Source organism: Lagenorhynchus albirostris, chromosome 13 (genome assembly GCF_949774975.1).
Source record: "Lagenorhynchus albirostris chromosome 13, mLagAlb1.1, whole genome shotgun sequence".
Classification (NCBI taxonomy): Eukaryota; Metazoa; Chordata; class Mammalia; order Artiodactyla; family Delphinidae; genus Lagenorhynchus; species Lagenorhynchus albirostris.
Window position 1 is genome coordinate 88,195,892 of NC_083107.1, and position 26,518 is coordinate 88,222,409.

The window sequence follows — 26,518 nt, forward strand, 5'->3', positions numbered from 1 at the left end:
AACCTCCTCCTGCCTCTATCAAAAAAGAGACATTAAAAAATTTCTACTCATGTTTAAATGAAAAAATTTTAAATAAATTTGCACTAGGCGCTTAAATTAGGAAGACTTTAAGGGTTTTTTTCTTTTGACCAAAAAGCAAGGCCACATGTATATTATTGGCTGGTAGGAAACATTACTGTTTCTTGATACATTTTCGAAACGAAATGTGCAGCAGATTAGCTTCTCTTCCAATGATTTTTGTTGCTTTGAGAATCTCCTCCCTCTGGGGTTGGGGGTGTCTCCACATGAGCTGCCAGTTGGGAAATCAGTTAGATTCGGTCATTCAGGTCATTATTGACGGAATAGTCTTGAGATCAAGCTTTCAGTTCATGAACAGCTGTTACTTTAATGACAGTCAGGCCAGCAATCTGATTCAGGGTATTGTTTTGATGGAAGGACAGCGTTAAACTCCTTCTGCCCCAAACTCCTATTTTTAAACCCTGATTCCACTTACACACACCGACGATTTCTCGACCCCTTTTCCCTCAGTGCCTTTTTTCTTCTCCCACGGCAGTCTATAAACTTTAACCCTTTATAGGCTATGCCAAGTATCAACTGTACACCTGAGATCTGTAATCATGTTCCTTTTCTCAGGACTAAAGGAGAATTGTCCGATTCTAAATACCAACAATTGATTGTGCATCTAACTGTAAACTGGGACATTCACACCCTTGAACTCAGCCCAGCGGCATGAATGCCCACCACACTCACTGACACTCTCACTGATTTTGAGAAAGTCTGTCTGTAAGCAAGTAATCTGCTGGCCTTAACCCGACATCCAATATCCAGGGTGGCTTTCTGAGTGGAAAGCAAATTGAAATCTCTTAGAAGCATTTACCTTTATGAACCATTTTTAACTTGTGACTTTTGTCCCTGCCAGGAATTCAGATGCTCATTGAGTAGGGGGGTGGGGGGAGCACAGGGCATGAACTGAGGGTTACTACTGGGTGGTAATATTGTTACTAAATCATCTCATCCTTGTCTCTTGAGAGTTAAAATTTAGTGAAAAGAAAAACATTTTTTTCTTAATTTTTGTCCTTAATTCTTACATTCCTGGTGGGTGCAAATGCAGCTGATGTAGGTTGAAGTGAAAGTGTCTTTGTAGGACTGCTTATTCCTGAGATGGCGTATTTGAGAAGTTCCACGGAGGGCAACGACCATAAAACTCTCTTTAAAAACATCCCCTCCCATTAGCACAGTGGCAATGTGGTAGTTAAGAGACTGCATGGAGTTTCCTGGAAACGTTTAAACACAGGCAGCGCAGGTGCCCAAACTAATCTCAGCGTCTCAGCTGACTTGGCTTGTTGACCAAGACAGATCTGTGCCCTACTCCCTACTCACGTCAGTTAAAAGTAAGAAGGGTTTTAAGGTAAATCAAAGCTACCTGAGTGCCCGATGACGGCCTGAAAGACAGCTAGTCTAACTCCCAGGGCTGGTACAGGAGGCTGCCCGCACCAGCCTCTGGGGCCAACAAGGGGCAGGGCTGGGAGGGGCCCCTGTGACGGGCCTGTTGCAACGCCGCCGTTTTGAGTTTAGACGGGGACCGGTCTTGGGCCGCCGTGTGTGCCTTTTCATGAACAGTCGTGCATCGTGTTCGGATGGTGCAGCAACAGGTCCTGCTGTGACTGGTTCCACTGGACTTGAAGTAATGATGGAAGGGGTGGGAACATGGGGTGAACACCTGGGGACCAAGGTGCCGCACGGCTGTGGAGGAGGGGCAGCTGCCGCCCCGAGATCGCTGGTCCCTGGACGGCACTGCTGTGCGCGGAGGGCAGAAGGGGTCCGAGCCGCACCTGGTGGTGGACGAGGATGGGGACGCCCCACGAGCCCGGCGGGGACCGTCCAGCTCCGTCTCACCTCCTCACCCAGGGAGGCTCAGCATTAAAGTGACTTTGGAACAGTATAAGTAAGAAGGTGACTTGCTCAGGGGTTTGATGCCTTTCCATGTGCCTTTGTAATTGCAGGTGCCCCACCCCTGGCTGCGACGGCTCCGGGCACATCACCGGCAACTACGCTTCCCATCGGAGGTATGCACGGCTCGCTCCCGCAAACACCCCCTCCATGCGCGGGACCCCTAACGGGGGCTCGGGTTGCCTCGACTGGTGAATTAAGGGTCTAGAGACCCTCGCCCACAAACGGGGCTGCCCCCAGGGGCCTCACTTAGAACACCAGCTCTCGGGACCATGGCGCCCCTCTGACGTCCCCCTCATGGTGCCACTGGCTCCATCCGCAAGAGACGTTTCTCAAGTCACCCAGGAGCACGACTTTCTAAATCAGAAAGGGACGAGAAAAAGAGCCAGGATGTTATAAGATGCCAGAGAACAGCCATTGAGAGACAAGCATGCTAATCCCCCTGAGAGTGGATCTCTTAAATATTGAGATTTGAGCCCCAAAGCTGTACGGTTATTATAAGCAGGGATCAGCAGAGCTGAACACACAGAAAGGCTTGACCTTACAAATCCCAGGCCCCGCCGGTCCCAGAGAGCAGGGAGCGTCTAAGTACAGCGTGAAGAGTCAGTCGTATGAGGCAGCAAGAGGCCCACGGTCGCTGAATAGTTTACAAACGTCTGTCTTACACCAGGCCCTATGTTAGAAGTGGATTGAAAGAGCCTGTTGGTACAACACCTGCACAAAGGTGGGTCTAGACCCCGTGGGCAGGAGCAAGAATTCCTTGTCGTGTTCAGTCAGGGTCGACAAGCCAAGGTCAGGACAAGAGCCTTGCTGAACGGAGACCCTCGTAACCCGAAGTCTCCAATGCAGGAAGGGGAGCTGCGTCTAACAAATAAGCAAACCATGTTACAACATAGCTGTCGCCTCGCCACCCTCTAAAATCAGATTATAAAGTGGGCAGTCGGAATGAGGACGAGCCCTTCAGCTTTAAATGCTTCCCCAACAAAAACAGCAACAAAAATGAAGAGAAAAGAGAAAGGAGGGGGGAGGAGAGAGGGAGGGAGGGAGTCAGGACAGTTGGTGTGGGTCACCCCACAGCCCGTGCACCGTCCACAAGCAGAGTGGACTGTGTGGGTCACGGGGGGTCCACACCGTGTGGCCACCCAATTGACCAGATCCTGGCGTTCAGAGCAGGGGGCGCTCCCGGGCTGGCTGGCTCAGTGTGGCTTAGAGACGGAGCTGGCAGGGTGGGCCGTTTCCTCCTTAAGGCCACAGGCTTCTGTGTTCACTTTCCAGCCGTTTGGGAGCATCGTTTCTACGGCTCAGGTCTGGGAAAAGTAGGAATTATGATGACCAACAAGGAGAACTGATGTCCTCAATTTATGGGTGGATTCTTCACACTGACTTGATAAGAACGCCTCATTCTCTAGACCAGGGCTGTCCACCTGGGCAGTGTGGGCACTCGGGATGAGATCGTTCTTTGCTCTGGGGGCCGCCCCATGCGTTGGAAGATGTTGGGGAGCATCCCTGGCTCCACCCACTAGATGCCGGTGGCACCGTCATCCCCATTCGTGACAACTAGGTGTCTGCAGACATGTCCGAATGTTCCCAGGGCCACTGCCATGCACCACAGGGTCGAGAGGAGCCTTGCCAGGTTGTCTTGCTGGTTCTACCCGGCGGCCCAGAGCCAGCTGCTGTATTGTGAACGTAGAACAAGGGTGAATACATTCCAAAAGGGATCCCCAGCGTAGGATCACCGGTTCAGAGAAAATGAAATAAAATAAAATAAAGCTCTAGTTAAGTTTCTAAGTCAAGCACACTCTATGCTACTCTTTATGTTAATTTATCTTAGAATTTACCTCAGTCCTCACAAGGCCAGAATTCCCAGCACTGAATAATGCCTGCAAACTAAAAGTGAACATTTACTGGTCATTTCATATCCAAATGTCTATTTTACTACTTTTTTTTGCTTTGACATCATGTAAATTTATTCATAATTTGAACACACGCATGCATTTAACGTATACTTTAGAATGGTGGGTATGTCCGTATAGCGTAAACTTGTGAATGAAACGTAACTTAAGCTTGGATTTAAGCTCTACTCTGTGCCTGGACTAAATAGCACCAGGCTTGCTCTGTACATCTGGAAAGTCAATTTGATGTGGCTTTCGGCACGTTTCAGGGCTACATCCAGCCCTACAGGGGGGGCCTATTAAAAGCAGAGCACATTCCTCAGTATCGTTTATCCGAGGACACCTTCCATGCGTAGAAGTTAGAGTGGGCCTGAGCTGCTGGCGGAGCAGAAGTGGGGCCAGGGTAACAGTCCTGTGCACACTGGATGCTGCGGAAAGACAGAAGCAGCCCCCCAGGCCCGACGACCCTTGAAGGTCGTAAGTACACATAGATACACGCCTTTCGGGGTTACTCTTACTCGATCCATTCCCAGGAACATGAGGCGATGTTACCTACATGCAAACCACAGGGAAACTCCTCTCAGGGACCGATTCCTCAGCCTTCTGCTGGGTTGTGCCAGGCTACCAGGCAGCCACAGACACCTCAGAGACACCGCAGGCTCGGTTCCAGGCCACTCGCGGCAATACGGCGAAGGCCGCGATAAAGCGGGTCACGCACGTCTTTGGTTTCCCACCACATATAAAAGTTATGTTTACACTACACTGTGGTCTATTAAGTGCACAATAGCATTATGTCTAAAATGACGTAATTACCTTAGTTTTTAAAATGCTGTACTGCTAAAAAAATGCTAGCTATCATCTGAGCCTTCAGCAAGCTGTAGTCTTTTTGTAATAGTAACATCAAAGATCATTGATCACAGGTCACCATAACAGATATAACAATAATAGAAAAGCTTGAAAAGTGCGAGAACCATTGAAATGTGACACAGAGACACAAAGTGAGCAAGTGCTGTTGGAAAAACGGAGCCAAAAGAACTTGCTTGACTCGGAGTGGCCACAACCCTCAGCTGGTGAAAAATGCAAGGTCTGCGAAGCGCAACGAAAAGGGGTGTGCACGCCTGTCCTCGGGCTCCAGGGGGAAGAGCAGTCACAGCACGAGGACCCTCAGGTGCCCCTGAGCAACTGTGGCTGGGACTCCCCCGCCCCCGGCCCCCAGGCCGAATGCACACATGCAGACGCTGTCTACATTACAGGAGGTCGCTTCTCCCTGCTGTAGCTGCCATGAAGGACTGTGTGTCCCAGGCACTGTCCCGGGAACTAGGAAAGTCTACTCAGCCCCGCCAGCCTCAGAGCCACCCTGAGCAGCAGGTGATTTCATTTCTCTCTGCACTGGAGGAAACAGGCTCTGAGCGATTATGTGTCGGAGACAGAACTCAGCCTAGTGGCCACTGCCAGTGTCACACCTCTGGTCGTGGATGGACCTCTGCACCTGGGACAGCCTGCGAAGTTCACACAGGGAAAGGAGGGTCACCCCTGACCCCAGGTGGCGTCTGCTTTGCCGTGCTCTTGTTTGGGTTGTAATCGTGATGTGTTTTCTGTCTCAACGTCACCTCTGAAGCTTTTTTTTTTTTTTTTTGCGGTACGCGGGCCTCTCACTGTTGTGGCCTCTCCCGTTGCGGAGCACAGGCTCCGGACGCACAGGCTCAGCGGCCATGGCTCACGGGCCCAGCCGCTCCGTGGCATGTGGGATCTTCCCGGACCGGGGCACGAACCCGTGTCCCCTGCATCAGCAGGCGGACTCTCAACCACTGCGCCACCAGGGAAGCCCTCCTCTGAAGCTTTTTTAAGTCCATTTTAATCAATATTGTTGACCATCTCTGATGTTCTATCAAAAAATCCCCATCATCAGAAGCTTTCTCTGTCCTGAGGGGAGAAACCTCGCTCAGCATCGCACACGGAGGGGCTCAGGCTGTGTCTTGGTCTTTTTGTCTTCAGACCACGATAGAAAAATCCATTGCTTCAGCTCTCTCCCTCAAAGGTCCTATTCCCAGGCCTCTTTTCTCTTCTCCTGACCCTTCTCCAGGCTGGCTTGTTTCTGCAGCAACCTCTTGGCCAGATCCTCCCCGTGGCCTCCCCAGGCCTCCTCCGACGCCATCCTCCCACCTGCAAGTAGCAGCAGGTCCCACGGCCTGGAGCAGGTGCTCCGAGGCAGAGGTGGCGCCCAGGCTTTTCACAAGTGGTGATGCGGCACGAATCTGACTCCCCCGGGACCCCTCCCCTCTCGTAGAGCAGTGGCGTAGAATGTTCTCTGACAGCGAAAGACGAGCTGTACTGGGCACTCGCCACGTGCCAAGAACACGTGCGCGTATCATCTCACTCTCCGAGCGTGGCTCTTCTCCTAAGGGCGTGTGAGGGGCCAGCGCACGGGACCCACGCTCAGAGGTGACAGTGACCCCAGACCGGCCTGCGAGAGCTGGCTGTGGACTCCCTCACCTAGACAAGGATGCCGGGATTCCAGGCCAGCCCGTGTCAGAGCCAGGGTTTCCTCGGAGTCAGGGTCGGGTCCAGACGAAGTTCCCTGCTGCGCTATTTGCTCTGTTTTGGTCTGTTCCAGTTTATTTTCACTCCCAGCCCCGTGTCGGCGAGGACGCAGAGCCTCACCTCTCTCCCAAGTTCAGAGTGAAGGAGGCGGGGGCAGGACAGAGCCAGGCTCCCTGGCCAGCGTCCTGGCCTGTGGCTTCCCTTCACCACTAAGGTCCCCGTGTGGGGACAGGCAGGAAAGACGGGCTCCCAGGCAGGATCCGCGAGTCCCACCCACCCCTCTTCGTCATTCACTGATTAACTCACGACAAATATCTAACTATGACCTACTCTGTGCAAGGCATTGGCCTGGGAATCAGAGGAAGAAGGGAGAATAAACACACAGGGAACTGACACTCGTGTGGACGAGCGAATGGACAGTCACCAGGATGGAGTGAGAAACACCACGGGGACCGAGGGCCGTGAGAGCCCCAGGGCTGCTGTCAGGATGGCAGGTGGGCAGAGAAGACTGCCTGGAGGAAGACCGTCCAGGCTGAGGCCAAGCAGACGGGGAGGGATGCGAGGCCCGAGGATGGCTTGGCCGGGACCGGGACGTGCCGGAAGTCTCCAAGAGGACCGCGTGGGGCAGGGACAGCAGGGCTGGCGGCGCCCAAACCAGGAGCCTTGGGTGCTGCGTGCAGGGGTGTGGGTACATCCTGAGGTGAGTCGGAAGCGGGCAAAGGCTAAGCAGACCACACGCGCGTGCAGCTGAGCCCTGCGGCTCTGACACCCCATCCTACAGGCAGGAGTGACATCGACTCGGAAGGCATTCAGGACGGAAGAGCCACAGGACTCATGGGAGAGAAAACCCGGGAACGGCCACGGGTGACCCAGCCTCTGGCCCCTGACAGGAGCAGACGGGAGTGGTGTGGGCTCAGCCAGGGAGGACGGTGAGTTTTCCGGCAGCAGCAGCAGCGAAGGTGTCCCAGTCCCCGCGGGCAGCACGGTTTGCAGAGGGGCAGCTGGGAGTCATCGCCGCCTGGTACCTGGAGACCAAGGAGCCGTGGCAGCATGAGGACAGAGGAGGGCCTGGCGGGGGGACCGGCTCAGCACAGGCAGAGCAAGCCAAGCGGACCACGGAGTTTGCAGATCGCGGAGCCGCGGAGCCGCAGAGCCGAGGCCGGACGCGGGCCCCAGCAGGGCGGCAGGAGCTGCAGCCGGTCCTGCAGGGCGAAGGCGGCGTCCCGGTTCCCGCGGGCCACCGTGACCCACCAGGATAAGAGCAGTTCTCACAGAAGACCCCGGGGGGGGCCAGAGGCGTGAAAACACAGCCCCCACTGTCTAAATTTTTATCCAAAAAAGGAGGAGAGAGATGGAGGGAGCGGGAGAGAGTGAATGAAGGCGCACGCACCCTGTCTCTTTTGCTGTCTTGTAGAGGGTGACAGGTGAAGCGGCGGAGGGAAGGAGGCCGCATGCCAGGGGAGTCGGAGCGCTTGAAAATGGGGACGTGAGGGGCAGGGGGCTCCGGAGCTGCAACTTTACAGAGAGGAGCCAGCGCCTGCATAAACGTGGAACAGAACCAAGGAGACGGCCGTGATGGGATGATGGGGTGATGGGGGTGCCCCCCAAGACAGCCGGGCCCTTGCCTGAGGGCCAGCGTGCTCAGACAGAAGCCAGACCCGGCAGAAAAGCATGTACTGAGGTCAGGACGATCCAGTGGACGGTACATCCCGCCCTGGCTCAGCCCTGGGGCCTCTGCCTCCACACTTCCCCGGGGGCTCCAGAAACGGTCCAGTGCCTGCTTCTCCAGTTCTCTGCAAAAATTCCCGCTTATTCTATATAATCTCACATCTAATAGCCTAATAGCCTACAGTTAGCTGTTGCTGAACAGAAAAAAACTCATATATAGACATTCCTTTAGTTCCTTTAGACAACGTGAGCCGCTATTTCCAAAAATCCAACATTAAATAGAATAAGCTTGGTCAACTTGCGCTGCATCTTCTGCAGATGCCACGGGAAGCCAGCCGTATTCAGGTAAATGGGGACGGATGCCCAGGACACGCCCCCTCCCAAGACGAAGGGCTCTGGAATCCGGCCACAGGAACGCCACCAGAAAGGAATGGGGAGGCGTGTGTTTCTTCTTCCCTGTGGCCTCTTCTGTGCAGAAGGCTCGTCCCCCTCTGGCAAGTCAGCCCGGCCTCTCCTGGCGACTCCTGACACCAGCTTCTCCCACCCAGGCTCTGGGCGCCCTCGCGGGGGCCTGACAGTGTCTGAAGGCCTAGGGGGAGCACAGAGTAGCTGCCCCCAGGATATCGTTTTCATGCCAAGAAGCACCAACTGCTGGAGGAAACTGCGTCAAAGCCCCATCGACAGTGAAAGGGGCTTGCGGGGTGAACAGCTTAGGCACTTCCTGAAGTCTCGCTTCTTCCTTAGCCTTTCAGGTTGCCCGAGAGCCAAGAAGAGCGGCATCAGGATAGCACAGAGCAAAGAGGACAAGGAAGACCAGGAGCCCATCAGGTGTGTGGGCCGGGGAGCCGGTCGGGGGGCCGGGGGGCGGGGTCAGGGGAAGCTGGGGGCCGTGGGGCGGGGTCATGGGGCCGGGGGGCGGGGTCAGGGGAAGCTGGGGGCCGGGGGGCGGGTCAGTGGAAGCTGGGGGCTGGCGGGGAGGCCAGGCTTGGAGAGGTCGGTCAAGTGCGAGGTCACAGCATTGAAACCAGACCATGCACACCTGCTAACTGACCAAAAGCATCCTCTAAATGACAGGTGAGGTGATAACCAAACACCCATCCATCCGACGCTCTGAGTAACCTAAGCATAAGAAAGTCCCCTCTACCTTGGATGGGAAAAGGAGTGTAATTTACTGGGAAAGGCAGATCCGTGAGAGTACAGGAGGTTATTAACTACAGCAGCTAAAGAGAACATTTGGCTGACTTCCAGCTTAGGAAGGTCGCTTAGCTGTCTGTACTCTGCTTCTCACTAAGGCGGGATGGAGAGCACGGTGGGTAGAAGGCTAGCCCCCTACCCCTCCCCACAAGCATTTGCCCCGAACTGCTGCCCTGTGAGCCTGGGTCTCAAAAGTCTGTGAGATAAACCTGTTGCCATCTCCCTGAAATTTTAATCTCATTCATTCAGTGTCTTTAGAGAAAAGTTTTTTTTTTTAGAGAAAAGTTTTGATTAAAATTAAAATGTGTTTGCGGTTTGGCTGTGAGTCCTCAGCCCTTTGCCATAACCTGCAATAGAGAAGTTTCAGAAGCACGATTTAATTACCCTGTTGCTGAACCTTAGCTCCAACCAATGATTTTCCTGTTTATTAAAAAAAAAAAAAGTGCTCCTGGGGTACCTCGTGCCAAAGCTATGCCAGGAAACTTAACTAAATACCACCTCTGCTGCTCAAAAACCTATCTAGCTGGAAGGGTATCCTGTGATCTCAGAAAACATAGCCAAACAAATGAATATTCTCTAGCTCCTGAGAAGAACACAGGTTTATACGACAATCTTAAAAATAATCCTGCAGTTTCCCATTGACTTTGCACATCTCCACCATAAAAGCTGTGACTCGCCTCTCGAACAGATGCCCGCATCTCACTTGCTCCAACAAACTGGTTCTTCCTTTTCACCCACGGCATCTGCATCCCTCACTAAGCCTGGACTTTCTGTTGTTCCAGGTAAACCTTCTTCCCACCCGGCCTGGACCAGTTTCCAGGAGGGTGAACTACTTCACGGCTCCGCTAGGTGGTGTCTTTTCGTGACTTTTCTTTTTCTTTCCTTCTGCTGCAGTAGAGGATGCTGGTTTGTCTCTCGTGTCAGGTTAACTTGACCTTGCTGGGGGGCCACCAGGCGTAGGGTGGCGAGACAGCCAAGCTTGCCCCTCTGTCCCCCAGGTGCCCCGTGCCCGGGTGCGATGGCCAGGGCCACATCACCGGCAAGTACGCCTCCCACCGAAGTGCGTCCGGGTGCCCCTTGGCGGCCAAGAGGCAGAAGGACGGGTACCTCAATGGCTCCCAGTTCTCCTGGAAGTCCGTGAAGACGGAGGGCATGTCCTGCCCCACGCCGGGCTGTGACGGCTCCGGGCACGTCAGTGGCAGCTTCCTCACGCACCGCAGGTGAGTGCACCCGCCCAGGCTCTGTGCCGCGGGCGGCGGGGAGGCCGGGGGCGCCGCTTGGCCCGCGATGGTGCCACGCCCACCCCTCAGGCTGAGAGAGGAGACCCCGAACACTATGCTACCAACTCATGACATTCTGAGGCTCGGGAAAGGAAGAAACAAACAAATTTATTTTGAAAAGCACAGACTCGTCCTACCACGTCCGCATGTACGTAGAGGTTTCCAAATGTCCTCGATCAGTATCCGCAGAAAGAAATAGGCTGTCATTTTACACGCGCGCACACACACTCACAGGAGTATCTGTGGATTTAGTTATTCGTTTTGGCTGAATATTGCAGGCAGGTCCCACTCGAGGAAAGTGGGTGGCACCTGGTTACAAAGGCCTCATCAGATACATCAGGAAACCTACAGAAGGGCCGATCATCACCATTGATTGTTATTTGCTTAATGGTGAAATATCTATATATGCGATTACGTTGCCTTAGAAGAAGAGGCTTGCTCTGTTGAAGCAAGTGGCTCCCTGTAGAAGTCAGGAGGAATGACTGACGTGGGCAAATCACAGGCGTGCCCCAGCTTCCCAGGATCCAGGTGGGGGGACACAGCATCACACATACGACATAAAGCCACGGGGCTCCCCCGGCCTCTCCGACCACAAGCCCCGTGCGCCTTGCCTCCATCTGCAGCACTGCATGGAACACGCAATGAGCCAAGCGGAACGATGCGTGACGATGCGCCTTAACGGTTTGGGGAAGTGGTTTTATTGTAAAAGAAATTCCTGCTCAGGTAGAGACTCAGACGGGACGAAGGGACCTAAAGAGAGACACGAGTGTCTTTCCCTGACTCTCCCCAAGGTGGGAAGTCCCCGCGTCCCCCTTCAGAAAGCACCCTTGAGCAAAGAGGCACGCAGCCCGGCTTAACGTGCCCAGGGGCACAGAGACCCCTGACCCCCATGGCACACCGGCTTCTTCTTTTTGATAGAAATAGATCACAGTGTTTCCTGGGCGTCTGCATGGAACGAGGGCTGGCCTTTCACCAGAACAGCCCCGGTCCCAGCTGGTAGCAGGCATGTCCTTGATCGGCGAACATCTCACTCCTGCTCAGAGCGGCCCCCTTCTTTCCAGAGGGAGGGCTCGGCCTGCGGCCCCCAGTCTCCCCTCTAGACGGGATGTTACCCGGCCGAGAACTCCCTTCTGCTGTACATCCCTGTTCCAGAGTGTCTCCAGGGCACCGTCCTAGAAGCAAAGATGCCAACATGCCCTCCAAAAACTGCCTCTCCTTCCGTAAGTTCTGGGCAATCAATAAATTTTTTAAAAATTTAAGAACCCTGCCCACATGACCTGTGAATGAGGGTATACGTGGCTGGCTAATCTGACACAAATGAAGACAAGCTCCACTTCTCTGATTAAATGTAAGCACTCAGTTTCCAGAAACGACAGCAGAAGAGGGGGGCGTAGGCGTAACTGCTACCTGTGTGGCGTTTGCTCGTTTCCAAACCTTTGGTAGGATAGTTGCCTTAGAGTCGGAAGAATAACCCTTTGTTCAGAGCCACCCAGCAGATCCTACTCGCCTTCGCAGGCTGGTTACTCAGCGCGTCCTCAGGGCTCGCAGGGAGGACGACTCGAGGGCCCCAGACTCCGAGTCGCTACCACCAGGCAGGACCCTCGGGGCTCACCCCTCCCCACATGCTGCTGGGCTCACCCCACACACCTGACCACCCTCCAGATTCATACCCAGGTGCCAGGACGGAGGTGATCTCGTAAACACGCCCAGGCTCTCCTGGTTCCTGGCCTTCCCTGTTTCTTTTCCGCCAAGAGACACATCTCCCCAGGGCCTTTGGCCAGGAGGGGGGTGTTGATTCAAAGGTGCCTTTGCCTTGAGCAGATGGAGGGAATCTCTGGACAGGTCTAGTGAAGACAGGCACAGCCGGTGACTCCTGTGACTTGGGCAGAATGTCTCTCACCTAGCATCCCCCGTGACGCGCCCTGGGGTCTGCAGACAGCTCACCCAGAGCCCCACGGAGGGTCCCGGGAGGAGCTCCCCGAGTCCAGGGAACAAGCAACCAGCCTGGTCTGCCCAGCCTACGCTGGGAGCCGAGCCTCTGGTCCAGGGCACCGTGGCTCCACCGTGAGATGGAGCTGGGGGTGGACCCTCAGAGCATCTCAGAAGCAGCTCCGTGGGGGCCCTGCTTGTGGTGGGCAGAGCCGCGCAGAGACTTTGATACTTTATTTCACTGTGAAGCTTAATCAGAACAGTCTGACCTGCTACCTGTCACCTCTGAGGACGAAGGTTATGTAGATGCTGCGTGGAAAGGGTTGGGAACCAGGGGTGTCGGGTGATAGGCGGGCGCCCTCCCTCCGCGTGTGAGTCTGTCTGGCAGGGCGCGGGCGTGGGGTGGAGTGGTTAGAGACGATCAGGACCCTGCGAGAGCTGGCCTGCATTTTGTAAATTGTGCTGAGAAGCACATAACACAAAATTTACCGTCTCACCCATTTTTAAGTGTCCAGTTCAGGGGCCGTAAGCACAGTCTCACTGCTGCGCAGCCACTGCTACTGTCGCCTCTGGAGCCCTTCGCCTTCCCAGGAAAACCCTGCCCCCGCTAGACACGCACTCCCAGCCCCCGCCCCGGCCCCTGGCACCCACTCTCCAGCGGATCTGACTCTCTGGTCCTCACCTAAGTGGAATCACATGGTGTCTGGCCCGTGATCGCTTATCTCGCGCAGCATAGCGTCCTGGGGTCCCTGCACATTGTGGCCTGTGTCAGAATCACCCGGCTTTTAAGGCTGAATCGTGTCCTGTCGCACGTCAGCCTGCAGTTTTCAACTGTTGAACAGGTTTTCATTTATTTTATTGTGTAGATGAAACGTTGTTCCCTGGAGGTGTAAGAACCGAAATCCTGGGCAGGAACATGGCTTGGGCACAAACACAGGCTTGGTAGGGTTTCCATACGCCTCTTCCCCCAGAGGCCCGGGGCCCGTCGGCTGTCTGGTTCCCCAGACCTTTAAGGCCTCAGTGAGGAGGGGCCTCCCAGAAAGACATGGTTGGTACCCTGAGATGCAGGGCTCCTTGTACAACCCATGTGCCATGAAAGCAAAGCAGCTTTTAGAATCAGAAAAAGAGTAGAAGGAAACAGAAGTTCCTGTTTTATTGCTCTTTTCCCTCCAAGTTGTGACCACCCAGCAAGATGATAAAGGATCACTTCCTAAGGTGCGTGGATGAAGGGGGAGCACCCGCCCTGGCTTCCGGGTCCCAGGAAGCCCACTCGCCCCGCTTTCCTCTTTGGGAGGTGACCACATGGATATTCTGGGAAAAGGACATTGACAGGTGACACGTGCCCTGAGCTCCCACAGTCCCTGTTGGCTGCAAACTCATTTCCACTCATTTCTTCCGTGTAAGGATGGGTGGGAGGACCTCCTCCCGGTCCCTGTTTCCCGGGCAGAGCTGCTCTAAAGGACTAGGGATTGGCTTACTCTATGGTTAGGACTGGCTGCGTCAAAAACAGCGGATGGGATGGGAGACAACACCTGGGAGTAGCTCGTAGGGGCTCGGGGAGCAAGGGAGGGTTTTCTAGGAGGGGTGAATCTGGATACGAGATTTGCCTGAAGGAATGAAACCAACGGGTGAAAAGAATTAAAGGCACAGAGCAGTCATGGGGACTTAAAGGCACAGAGCAGTCATGGGGACTTAAAGGCACAGAGCAGTCATGGGGACTTAAAGGCACAGAGCGGTCATGGGGACTTAAAGGCACAGAGCAGTCATGGGGACTTGACGGGGCCAGATCTTGAGAGGCAGACTGAGGCACTGGGATCCCATCAGAGGCACGATGAGGTGCCTGAAAGGGTACAGGGACTCGGGATTCCAGGATCAGGGTTAGAGGTGTCAGGAGCAAGGGCAGGAGAGAGGATGCTCTTCCAGGGTCTCAGCTGGCTTGGGGGGCAATGGCTCAGCTGGCTGGGAAGACCCCCTAAGCCTGGGTGCGGGTGTCAGGACTGTGTGCACTATGGGGCCGGTGATGCAGGAGGGAGGCAGGCTGGAGGGAGGGGCTGGGCAGGAGGGAGGGCGTGGGCAGGGGGTCTACCTGTGGAACCGCTTCTCTGTGTGCGGGTGTGCTGGTCATACTGTGCTATCACCCCAATCTTACCACTTTATGTAGATTAGGAAGATTCTCCAAAATTAAAGCCACAATTCTAACCCTAACAAATAAATAAATAATTTTAGAAACAGGTCATCTCTCACTGAGCTTGACCAAAATATATTTTTTTTAATTCCCTCCCAGACCCCCTTAAACCTCTTCCACCTGAACCACATGACGTGGTTTGTTTATTTTCAGTTCCTCTACGGTTCTTATAAATGAGTAGATAGGCTTTTTTAGGATGTTTATTGTGCTTGACACTTTCCAAGAGAATTGTGATAAAAACGAGTCACCGTATTGTGTACTTACTATGAGGGTTTTTTGCAACCAACCATCCTGTTTAATGTAAATATGAGCTGGATAGGCTACCTGCCTTAACAGATACACCCAAACCGGCTCCAAAGAGTGGAAGTTTACCTCTTGCCCACATGACAGAACTGGAAGAGGGAACAGGAGAAAAGGGCTTGGCCACCTTCAGCACATTCTCCAAGGGTGGTCTTCATTCCACAGCCAGAGAGGGAAAGAACATGCAGGATCCACCCGGGAGATGTGGGAGCACGGATCACTTCCTTTACATCCCACAGGTGGAACCAGGTCCATAGAATCACCTAGTACAAGGGATGCTGGGAAATGTAGTCTACCTGGGATGCTGGGAAATGTAGGCTGCATGGGATGCTGGGGAACGTAGTCCTTGTGAGCCCAAGGAGGAGCGCGAGCCTTTAGGCACCTGCCTCTCTGTAATGCGGAGAAGCCATAGCTTTTACCAAAACCTACGTAAAACAGGCAACCGCAGCGCCCTGAGGCCTGCATAGTTCCCATTTTAGACATGAGAACACTACTGCCAGGAAGGAGAAAGCTGGACCCAGCCAAGGACTGTCTGGGGGCTTCGTCCGTGGACTATCTGTATCCCTGTCTGTCTGTCTGTGCATCTGCAAGACCAAACACAGGGCTGCCGCAGGGCAGGTACTGAAGAAACCAGGTCTCGTGGGCTGGAGCCCAGGGAGAGGGAGTGAAGAGGGCTGACCTCTCCGTTCCGCCCAGCCATCCCGCCGGGAGGAAAGCCCACTGCCCTTGGCCTCTGAGGACGGGTCCCTGTCTGCCCAGGAGCACGGAGGTGGGCCTTCTGTTCCCTCTCAGGCTGAGACCAGGGCCATGCTCGCCCAAGACACACGTGGGGATGGAGGACACTGAAGCAGCCCCGGAGTTCCTCACTCAAGACCCGCTGATGGTAAATCCAGATTCCACAGCGTCGCAGCCCACGAGCTGCGAGCCGGCTGCAGACCAGCCCTGCCCCTGCTGCCTCCTGGGCTCTCGTCCAGCCCCCGGGGCTGTCATGCACCCCTTCCCGCCCTCTCTGAACCCCAGCCTCCTGCTCCTACTGCCTCCTGGCCGGAGGCGGGGGGACAGGAGGCATGGCCAGGGCCCCCCGGAACCGCGGGTGGTCTTCTGTTTGACAAAAGCATATTGGAAACATCATACTTCACTCTGCGACGAGAGGAAACGTCTCCATTTTGGATTTCTCTGTGAGCTGCAGTAGGTGAGGAGGGTGGAGGGTCGAGGCGGCCCCTCCCGAGGAGTAGATGCTGTCGGAGGCGGAGGACGTTTGCATGCAGAGCAGACCTCGCGCTGCTCTGGCGCCTTTGCAGGACTCAGCCAGCTGGGCCCCCATTTCACTCCGCAAGCCTGAGTCGTCCGACCAGGCTGCCCATCAGGAGGACAGAGGGACGCTGGGCAGCCCTGTTCTCTGCTTTGCTTCGGATGCGGGAAGAGGCTGGGCACGTGGCAACCTGCACCCCGCGGCGGGCTGCCCTCTGCTCTGCGCGGGGGTGGGGCCCCCAAGCGGAGGGGTGCAGTGAGGCCCCGCAGAGGGATTAGTCCTTTCCGTGGGGAGGCTCCCGGGGCTGCGGGCCTCCTGCCCTGACGGAGCCAGAGCCCCCAGAGGAGGGACGCAGGGTTCACGGGCGCCACAATGATGAGCCGCCGGCACCAAGAAACCACGGTCATCACGGCCACGTGCCTCACTGCCCCCGTTTCCCCCGCTTCCTTGGAGCTGCTCCTTGGACCACTGGCCTTACTGGTCCCACAACTGCATGGGAAAGCCTTCGGGGCATTTGAATCCACTGCCCTTAAAAGCCCAGCTTCCCGCCGGGTCCCTGGTCCAGGTGCCCCCCTGGGAAAGGCCCCACATCAGGCAGCTCGGCCCATCCCCTGGGCACCACCCTGCGCCGACGACTGGCCCCGAAAGCAGCTCAGGCGTCCCGACTGCATAATCTCCGCATTCCAATATTTGACGAAAAGCACCAAGGAGGGGAGAGCTCAGATCCAGCATCTGTTCCAAACCGTGAATCCCAAAGGGCCCATGAAAGTTAGGAGCCGGGGTCACAGCTGCCAGCGTCCTGGGCCCGAGACCACAGGCGGCCCTGGGGCAGGGGCTTTGCTGGGGAAGCACCACCTCGTTCGATGTTCTCAGACTCCTCCTCCCGGAGTGCATCCACGTCCACTCGCCTGTCTCTCCCGGGCCTGGGACGCATCCAACAAAGACTGGACGAACACACACAAGCATCCACCTCACCTGGATCTGGGCTCGCCGTGGCACACGCGCCCAGGCTGCTTCCCCCACAGACTTCTGGACATTTTCTCACCAGTTCTCTAGAGAACCACAAACGCAGGGGCTCAAAGCCACACCCTGCGGCCGCTCCGTCGGATTCTGCAGGGTGGAGTCCAGCCTGGCCTCCGTGGGCCCCGGCTCGGGCCTCAGCAGCTGGAACCAAAGTGTCTGCAGGTGCGTCCCCACCCAGCCCACAGCCCAGGGCCCACCCCAGAGCTCATCCGGGTCTTGGCAGAATTCAGCTCCTCGAGGCTCCAGGACCGAGGCCCCACCCTCCTGCTGGCTCCTGACCAGGGTGGCTGTCAGTGCCGGAGGCTCCCTCGGGTGCTGGCCACGTGGCCCTCAATACGGTAGGGGCACAGGCCCCTCCAGCCGCCCAGGGCTATTTATGCACCATCGCCGGGCCACGGGAGGGGCCGCCCCATCACCTGATCATAGGAGGGGCCGCCCCACCGCCAGCACCTCTGTCTCCAGGATGGGGCTAACCTGGCCTGGGCACCTCGCAGGGACCCAAGGGCTGGTTTAGAACTCGGCCTCCCATAGGCTTGCTGCTTTGCCACAGTGCAGGGGTCTGTGGAGAAATAAATCTCTTAATACAGTCCTGCCCCAAGAAGCTTGGCCTGTCACAATTTTATAGGGAAAAGCAACGTACAAACAAAAAATTAACAATATGAACACACAAGGTCATTTTTCTCTCCAACAAACAGATGGAGAAACTGAAGTCTTCAAAGCTTTCAGGTCCAGAATGGGATTCAATCTCAGTTACACACACACACACACGTGGGACTTTTGACTCTTCCGATCATTTCCGATCAGGACAACATCGCCCTCAACTCTTAAGCGAACCTGAAGTAGGTTTTCAGGAACTCAGCAGTTTCTAAGCTGTGATCGTGTTGTAAGAAATCCGAAGTCCACGTGTCCGCCCATTTTCTGTGACTTTCTCCATCCTGTCCTCACTGTGGGACGAGAGCCTAGCCTGGGGCCTCCAGCACCTGTGCCCCCTGCATCCACCAAGGGTGTCCCTCCCGGCCAGTGGGCAGCCTGGGGCCTCCCAGGTCGTCTCGTCTGGCCGTCAGCCCCCGTGGCTGGCCCTCGGTATTCCTGGCACCGCCAGGCCTCTCCAGCCAGCCTCCCCCCAGCATCTGCCTCCCAGGCCTCTGAAGGGCAGAGGCGGTGGGGCCTCTGGGGGCTTCTCCCAGCCAGGCTGCTCTCGGGGGAGGGGGCGGGGAGTCTGTCCCCGGCAGCTGGGTCTCTGCTGCAGCCCCGTCTCTTGCCGGGCGTGGGTCTCCTCTCCGGACCAGCAGCATCTCAGCTCTCTTCGCACCTCCATCTCTTCTCCTTCCCCTTCTCTAGGAATCTTTATCTCGCCAGGATGAATTCTTCCAGAACCACAGCCTGTGCGCTGACTTCTTTCCGACTCTGGGATCCGGCATCTCCAAAACACTGAGACTTTGAAATTCACAAGCCCTTTCTCTGCTTCCAGCTCTAAGGCAGCACATGCTTCTCCTTCTAGCAAAGCCGGTGGTGAAATAAAGAGGAAGAAAGAAAAAACGCATCAGCTAAGGAACACTGGTTCCCACCCACGGCTCCCCGCACTGACCCCAGCCCCCAGCCTGTGGATGCCGTGCAGCCCCACCCGGCCAGCAGGGTAGCGTTCGGGGGCCTCCCCGCACCCCTGAGGTCCAGACACTAGGGCCACAGGGCCGTGAGGGCACAAAGATGAGGCTGGGATGAGTCACCAGGCCCACACCCGGCAGAGGGAGCGTCCCCTCCACGTCCTGATGGCAGGAGGGCCAGGAAGCTGGGCCGGACCCCCCCGAGCCCCCCACCTCCTTCCTGGCCTCGTTCCCCTGGACGCATCTTGTGACCCCCGTGCTCTGGTCCTCACGACGGTTTGAGAAACGCTCACACTAAGACTGTCTTCGCTGGTGTGTTCCTGCCGAGGTTTGCTGGGAGGCAGCGCTGGCCCCGAGCCCATCACGTCTTCCTCCCTCTAAAGGCAGCATCCTCCCTGCGAGCTGCCCCGGCCCCCCAGGCGCTCTGTCCAGGCCTGCGTGGACCCGGCACCTTTTGTCCTCTGTTCGTCCCCCTGAGCAGCGTGGAGTTGGAAGAAACGTCCTGGGAACCAAATAGCACAAGAGGCCAGAGCCCTGGGCACTGGCCCCGCGGGTGGTGTCGCTGGCAGGTCATGAGCCTCCGTGACTCTAGAGAAATGGGGAGAAAATGCCCCCGTGACCTCAGATGCCTGAGAGAGTCAGCGGGGCCACTCCAGTCCTTGCTGCACGAGCTACAGAGTCTTAGACGTAAGGTGAGTTTAACACGTCTGCCCACGGTCACCCGCTTCTCCTCAAATTCCCTTTGCAAGAAGACTCTGTCTCCAAAAATCTGCCTGAGCCCCCAGAGGAGGCTCTCTTCCGCTGAAGGACCGATGACACACTCCAGGCTCTCCCGCCAGCCCCTCTGAAGGTCGATGCCGCCCCAGGCACAGAACGCATGACCGGCCGCCGTGTCCCGCCAGCGGCTCTGTCATCACCAGACGTGCGAGGCTGCCGGGCCCACGGCTGACGTCCAGTCCCCATGACACTTAACATTGTTTGATTTCAGTTAATACAAGCTGAAATGTGACCCACACGGGCTGGGTGCTCCCACCCTGGATGCCCTGCAGGCCCCGACCCACTGCGCCCGGTTCCCCTCCCAAAGCTCCGTGGCTCCGTGTCCCTTGGGGTCCCCCTCTGCCGTCCTCATGCCGGGTCCCCCCTCCCAGAACGTGCCCTGAGCAGTCCCCCTGTGCAGCCAGGGGCCCAGCTGGGGGAGGACACGCCCGGCCACACTTCTCACCACTGGCCAGGGGACCGGGCCCCGCGTCCCCCCTCCTGCGGCGCCTTTACCCTGAGCTCTTAACGCCGGGGGTGTCTCCTCTGTTATCATCTGTCACCCCCCAACGCGTCAATGCCGCCTGAGCTCATGGCAAAAACTCATATTTACAGAACAGTTATGTTCACATATCCAAAAACTGATAGAAATATCATAGGAGATGGGGAAACATCTGGATTAGGAGTTCAAAGTTAATTAACAAGTCTGATGGGATCAGTTTCCTAGGCTGCCTGACACACACCACAAACTGGCGGCTTAAAACAACAGAATTTATCCTCTTGACGTCGGAAGTCAGAGGTCACGACACGGGCAGGGGTGCGAGGGGACGGCAATCCTGGGTGTCACCCGAAGTCTCTGCGCCGTCGTCCCCGGCCTTCCTCTGTGTCTCTCTCGTAAGGACCCAGTCACGGGACAAGGCCTCCACCCCAGCACGACTTCATCTTGCCTCAGTGGCATCTGCAAAGGCCCCATTTCCCATGAGGTCCTGTCACAGGTTCTGGGTGTTAAGGTGTCAGCATTCCTTTGGGGACACGATCAGCCCCCAGCAATGATTTACAGGAATGTGAGCCCCGGGCTTCCTAGAGACAAGCAAAAGGAGAAACACAGAGAGAAGCAGGTTCCCCGCCCTCTGCTAGGACGCGGCAGGAGAATGAGTGGGGCTCAGGGCGGTGGGGACACTAGGTCGCTAGGTGTGATCCCGCGTCACTAGGCCCGGGCCAGCAGGGCCGACCCGGCTGCCGGCTCCATCCCCCGTGGCTCTGCCCTCTGACCCCCCCCCCCCGCTCCCACCCCGCCCACCCTGGAAGCTTCGTCTCTAGGCTGTTTCTGTTGCTGGATGGAGGACGGGTCTGTCTTTGAGGATGCTCCCCTGGGTGTCATGGCAACACTTAAGCTTCCGTCCCCTGGACCAGGTGTGCCTAGGATCTGGCCACCAGGACCACCGTCACTCCAGGAGAGAGAGACCGCCACACTGGCCCCCAGGAAAGGGGCGGAAAGAGCACACACATTATAGCAAAGTGCCCATGGACCCCAGACCTCGGTGGGCATCTCTACAGAAAGTCCTGTCAGACGCCACAGGCTGAGAACACAGTCATCTCCGCTCAGTCTCAAACCTCCACTGAAGTGAACTACTGTCAGGTTATAAACCCAGAAAGTTTTTTAAACGGTAAAATATTGTTAAAAGAGAAGTGAATTCTATCTCATCCACCAAGTCCTGGGAGCTGCAAAGCTGACGGACAAATGACTCAGACCTGCATCTCCGGGAGAGGAAGGGGTGGCGGGGGACATGGGTGAAGGGGGAGCTCAGGGGGCTGCGGATCCCACAGAACCCACAGACCAGTGGGCCCCTTGTGGGGGGTTCAGAGAAGGCTTGAAAACAGAGGACTAGTTCAAAGTCTCCATAAGAAGCAGCCTGACCCCTAGATGTCCAGCCCAGCCCCCGTCACCCCAGTGGAGTGGGAAGCTCTGGCCTGGGACCCCAGGAGCGGCTGGACACAGGGGTGGCCCTTGTGCTGGACTCAGGAACAGTAAGTGAAATGTGGAGGCCCCGCCACCCCCCAGCTTGTCTCAGAGCCACTGGGGCCACTCGAGCCCATCCGGACGGGGCGGTGTTCCACCCCCGAAATGAGCGGGTCCCAGAGAAAGGTGTGATGTCTGGAGAACGGGAATGAGCAGCCTAGGGTTTCCAGCTATTTAAGGGATGCGCCAGGTAACGGGACAGAAAACAAAATAAACACACTTAGAAGAAGACAGAAAAGGAAAAAAAGCTCAGAGAAAACAGACATTTCTGGGAGGAGAAGACTTTAAAACAAAAACAACTGTAATTTGTCATCAGACAGAAAAAGATAGAAAGGATATTATAAGTTATGATATTCATAACTCAAAAAACATTCAGAGAACAAGAAAGATCTTCTAAAATAAAAAAGGCAAGTAAGACTTAAAACTCCACATAGAAAGTTAGAATACAAAGCTGAGGAACGCTCCCTTAAATTACAAAGAGGTGAGAAAAGAAGATAGTGTTTTAAAAATAGAGAAACAATACATGTGATTTAATAACCAACAGCTATAGGAGTTTCTGAAAAAGTAGAGACGAGAGAAAATGGAAGAAAGAAAACGATCAAAGAAGGAAACCAGAAAAACGTCCAGGACCCAGAGTCTTGAGTTTTTGAGAGCTTGAGAGTTTTGAGTTTTGAGAAGATCTTGGGTTTTTGAGTTTTGAGAAAGACCTCGCGAGTAACCAGCGCAGTGAAGGGAAGGCGCCCCATCGGCAGAGGAACGGCCACAGGAGAAGCCTGGGGGCTTCCTGGGGACTGCAGGACCACCCCTCCCCTGCACCCAGGCCTCCCTGCCCGAAGTACCAGCCTCGCTGTTATAAACAACGTCCTTCTCAGCCACACCAGGGGGACACTCGCCCCAGAGATGAACTTTGGAGCCCCCTCGATTCAGCAGTGTCGGTCGCAACACTGTCAGGAAAAGAACACCTGAGGAAAGAGCCTCCTAAGGGCCGTCCCTCTAGGTCGTCCGACTCCACACCTGCTTTCACCTGCCCCCCAATGGTGCTGAGCGCCCTCGGGCTCAGCAGTAATCCAGGCAAGAAAGGGGGTCAGAAGAGTAGGAGCCACTCAGCCCCCCATCCTCGGCGGGGAGACCCCAGCGATCCTGTGATACCCGCCAGCTGGGCCCCGGGTGCTCGCAAAAGCCTGATTCCCCCGTGATGCCATCAGAATGCATGGATGGAGGGGGATCAAGCAGGAGAAATAAAGCGATTGCAAAGCCTGCTACTCTCCCGTCTGACCCACAGCCCCTGCAAATGAACGCCTGCGACTGGGAAACCCCGTCTGTCCTAAGGCCCAGGTGGGCACAGAGGCTCCTGCCCTAACGCTTGCCTCCCTCCACGGCTCAGGGCATGCTCTCGACACCAAATATGTTTTGGAGAAACTCAGAACGTTGCTGGGGGTAAACTCCAAATCCACATCTTGGGCTGAGAAGGAACCACAAGGACACCCCTTCGCGCTGAGATGGGAGCAGTTCAGACAAGTAATCTGGGGCAGAGATTCCATGGGGGTCAGAGGACACCCTGTGCCCCCAACACATCCCCTGTGGTCTCAGGAAGCACATTCAAAAGTGGCAGCTCCGGTGAGCGTGACGTGCGCCCTCGGTGTTAATGCCGGTTCCCTCGCTCCGCGTCTGCCTGCACGGCCCGCCCCCGAGAGTCCCCAATGTTACGACGCAGAGGGTAACAGTAGTGCAGTGCCCGTCACCAGGAATCAGCTGGAGACATGTCCACAGTGCTACGATACAGAGGGTGGCATTAGCATGGGAATCTGTGCTGTACAGGGAGGTATCACGTCCGTACTAGAGGATTTTAACATCAATGGTGAAATCGTAAACAGTGAAAAAAACAAGGTACATGACAGCGCACCCGCACTTCGTGGGGGACAGCCTGAGTCACAGGGGCCTTTCACGTCGGGGTCCTGTATTCTCAGTTCCCCAGCCACTCCGGGCCGTGAGCAAACACCAGAGCAAACACCCCACGCGCTCTCGAATTTCTTACTTTCCTCCCAGTGGACTCCCAAGTCTTTCTAACCACCCCCCTCCCAGAAAGTTCTACTTACTGAGCTATTTTCAGGGGTGACGTTCTCCTGAAGGAAGTTCCACTCGGGGGGATGCCCTCATAAAACGCTGGGCCTCCGTCTCCCTGTCCCTTTCTGAAGCCCTGGGCAGTGTCTGCCCGGAGCCTCCCAGGAATTCCTGGTGGAGCCTGGGCCAGACGTCTGGGGCCCCAGAGGTGGGCGCTGGTGCAGACACGCGTTAACTCTTTGCTGCCTGGAGCCTGGAGCCTGGTTTTAATTAGAAGCGTCTCCATAAGGGCCGCTGGGTCTCCGCTTCAGGACTCTCCTCTCACCACACCGAGATCCCCCCAGGGTCGCTCCCTGGCAGGACTCCGGCAGGGGCCTTTGCCCTGAGATCCTGGCCCAGCGCAGACCCAGGGCACCCGGTGCGGTTGGCTCGGGCCGCCACTAGATGGCACTGCGCCCTCGTCTGGCACCCGCCACCCGGCACCGGCGCCCGGCCTGCTCCGGACACTTCCAAATTTGACCCAGGCTGGGATGCAGTCACTGGATCGGAATGGGAGGAACACGGTGCAGGCGTGTTTGCAAAGAACACATCCTTCTGCGGGCCTGTCTGTGTCTCCTAATTTAGTTCCCAGCTCTGGCTGAAGGACACCGTTATCTGTCGTTCCCGGCTGGCAGTTCAGTTAACTGGAAGCTAGGAGAAGCAACTGGAGACTGAAATCTGGTTCCGACCCTCAACGTGGGTCCAGGAGTCTGTGTGTGAAACTGTTTCCAGGCCATCCTGCTGCTGCACATCCGGGTTTGGGCCCCGCCAGCTGGGGATGGACGCGTGGAGACACCCGAGTCCCTCACTCCGCTGGCTTCCGCGCGCTGGGCTTCCTTCTCGTTACTTTCCGCCCTCACTCTGTCCTGTAGCCCCCGCTCCCACTTCTGTTCAGGTAGGAGAATCGGGGTGGGCAGCCGCTGTGCACGGCTTCCAATCCAAGCATCCGGGAGCCCCTGGGCACGCCTGGCGACGTGCTGCCTCCAAGCAACAAGCCCCAGGGATGATGGCCCCTAACTAACAGGACGCTGTGTCACCCTCTGGGGTGACGTCCCACTGCCCCTTCCCCTGTAAATCTAGAAGCTCCGTGAGCGAGCGCACGGCCCGGTGAGGTTCTGGGAAGAGCAGTGGGCACGGCAGTCACTCGGCCTCTCGGGGAGAGTCCTGCACAGTTGTCAGATGCAAACATCTCCTCGAACCAGCACCTCAGAACTTCCTCGTAAGAACATTTGTTGTACGAAGGTGTCCTCCCCCAAAACACCTGCTAAAATCCCCATTAGAAAAAGTATTAGAAAATGTATCTGAAGAGACATTCCGAAGGCCTCCCTGTATAAACGCAGATGTCCCACGGATGTTGCCTAGTGACCGTGTAAGTGTCACTCTCTGAGGACAGGGTCCGTCTAGCCCTGAAAATGCAGAGGAAATACAAAATGATACACGTGGTTTGCATATACGTAAAATACTATAATATACACTGGCTCACGTTTCACCTGCGTATAAAGCGCCTAGAGTGGCCCTGACAGCAGTGCAGTGGGTCCTCCTGTGCGGCCCCTGGAGGTGTAGCCAGGAGAGGGGCGAGGGGTGTGGAGGCCCAGGCTTGGCCCCGGCGGAAGGTGCTCAGATCGCCGTCCTCAACACGGACCCAGAAAGAAAGTAAGAGGGAGGGAGGCGTCCTGCAGAGACGCTGCCCAGACCAGGTCCCAGCTCAGGGCGCAGAGCACACGCGGACCCGGGCGGACCACCATTCACGAGGTTAGGAGGCAGATGGGGGCGTGTGGACCCTGACAGGTGAGGGTGTTGGCACACGTTTCAGACCCTCAGGTGAGATACTGATGCTGAGGCTGTGTTTGGGGGTTTCTCCCAAATAACTGTGGGGAAGGGGCCCTGGCGAGTCAGGATGGAGACTGGGTGGTAGCCCATCACTCTGCCCCTTCTACTTTTGCACGTTTGACGTTAAGTTTTGAATCCAACCCTTCTGTGAGTTTGAGACTTTCCACAATAAGGAAGTTTTTTATATTTTTATTTACTTTTGGCCGCGCAGCGCGGCGTGTGGGATCTTAGTTCCCCGACCAGGGATCGCACCTGAGCCCCCTGCAGTGGAACGGAGGAGCCCTATCCACTGGACCACCAGGGCAGTCCCAATAAGGAAGTCTGTTAAAGTGAGATAGGCGCTCCCTAAAAGTCCCAGGGGCCCTCAGAGGGCTCATCTCCCTGCTGCCCGAGCCCCAGCGGTCAGACCTCGCCCCAGGCCACACTGCGGCCCTGTGCTGCATGTCCGCCCCGAAGTCCGCCATCCACAGACACCAGCCTGTGGGCACAGCCGGCCCTGCCCACCTTCCGCTCTGGTTCCCCATGTGCAGGTGGCCCTTTGCCGGCAACCAACCCAGTCGGGTGATATGGGGACCTGCAGCTCGAGGCAGTTTTCCCTGCAGGCCCGGGCCGCCCCCCCCCCCACCCCGGAACCTGCGACTAACTCCACCTCCCGTCTCGTCCCCAGCTTGTCGGGATGCCCGCGGGCCACGTCGGCCATGAAGAAGGCGAAGCTGTCGGGAGAGCAGATGCTGACCATCCGGCAGCGGGCCAGCAACGGTAACCGTGTGCGCCCAGCACGTCGGGGCCACGGCCACAGCCCGGCCGTCCTCGCGGCCCCAGCGGAGCCCCAGCATAGCCTCGTCCCTTCGGGAGGGAGCAGCGGTCACTCCCGCCCGGGCAAAGCCGGTCCACGCGGGGGGAGGCGGCCTCCCCACGGCCTTCTGCGCCGGGCGCTGAGTCAGGGGCCCTCGGGCCACACGCAGCCCACGGCTGTCTCTCTCACCCTCACTCT

General features: G+C 56.4%; 1 protein-coding gene across 3 annotated transcripts in view; it reads left to right on the top strand.

Annotated features, from left to right (window-relative positions):
• Window positions 1–26,518, top strand: part of MYT1L (myelin transcription factor 1 like) — a 137,381-nt gene that overhangs the window by 99,684 nt on the left and 11,179 nt on the right. For all 3 annotated transcript variants that reach the window (XM_060168671.1, XM_060168672.1, XM_060168673.1), the window contains exons 15-18: window positions 2,004–2,066; window positions 8,796–8,879; window positions 10,244–10,465; window positions 26,192–26,283. In XM_060168671.1, coding sequence (XP_060024654.1) covers window positions 2,004–2,066; window positions 8,796–8,879; window positions 10,244–10,465; window positions 26,192–26,283 — 461 coding nt within the window. The remainder of the gene's footprint in view (window positions 1–2,003; window positions 2,067–8,795; window positions 8,880–10,243; window positions 10,466–26,191; window positions 26,284–26,518) is intronic.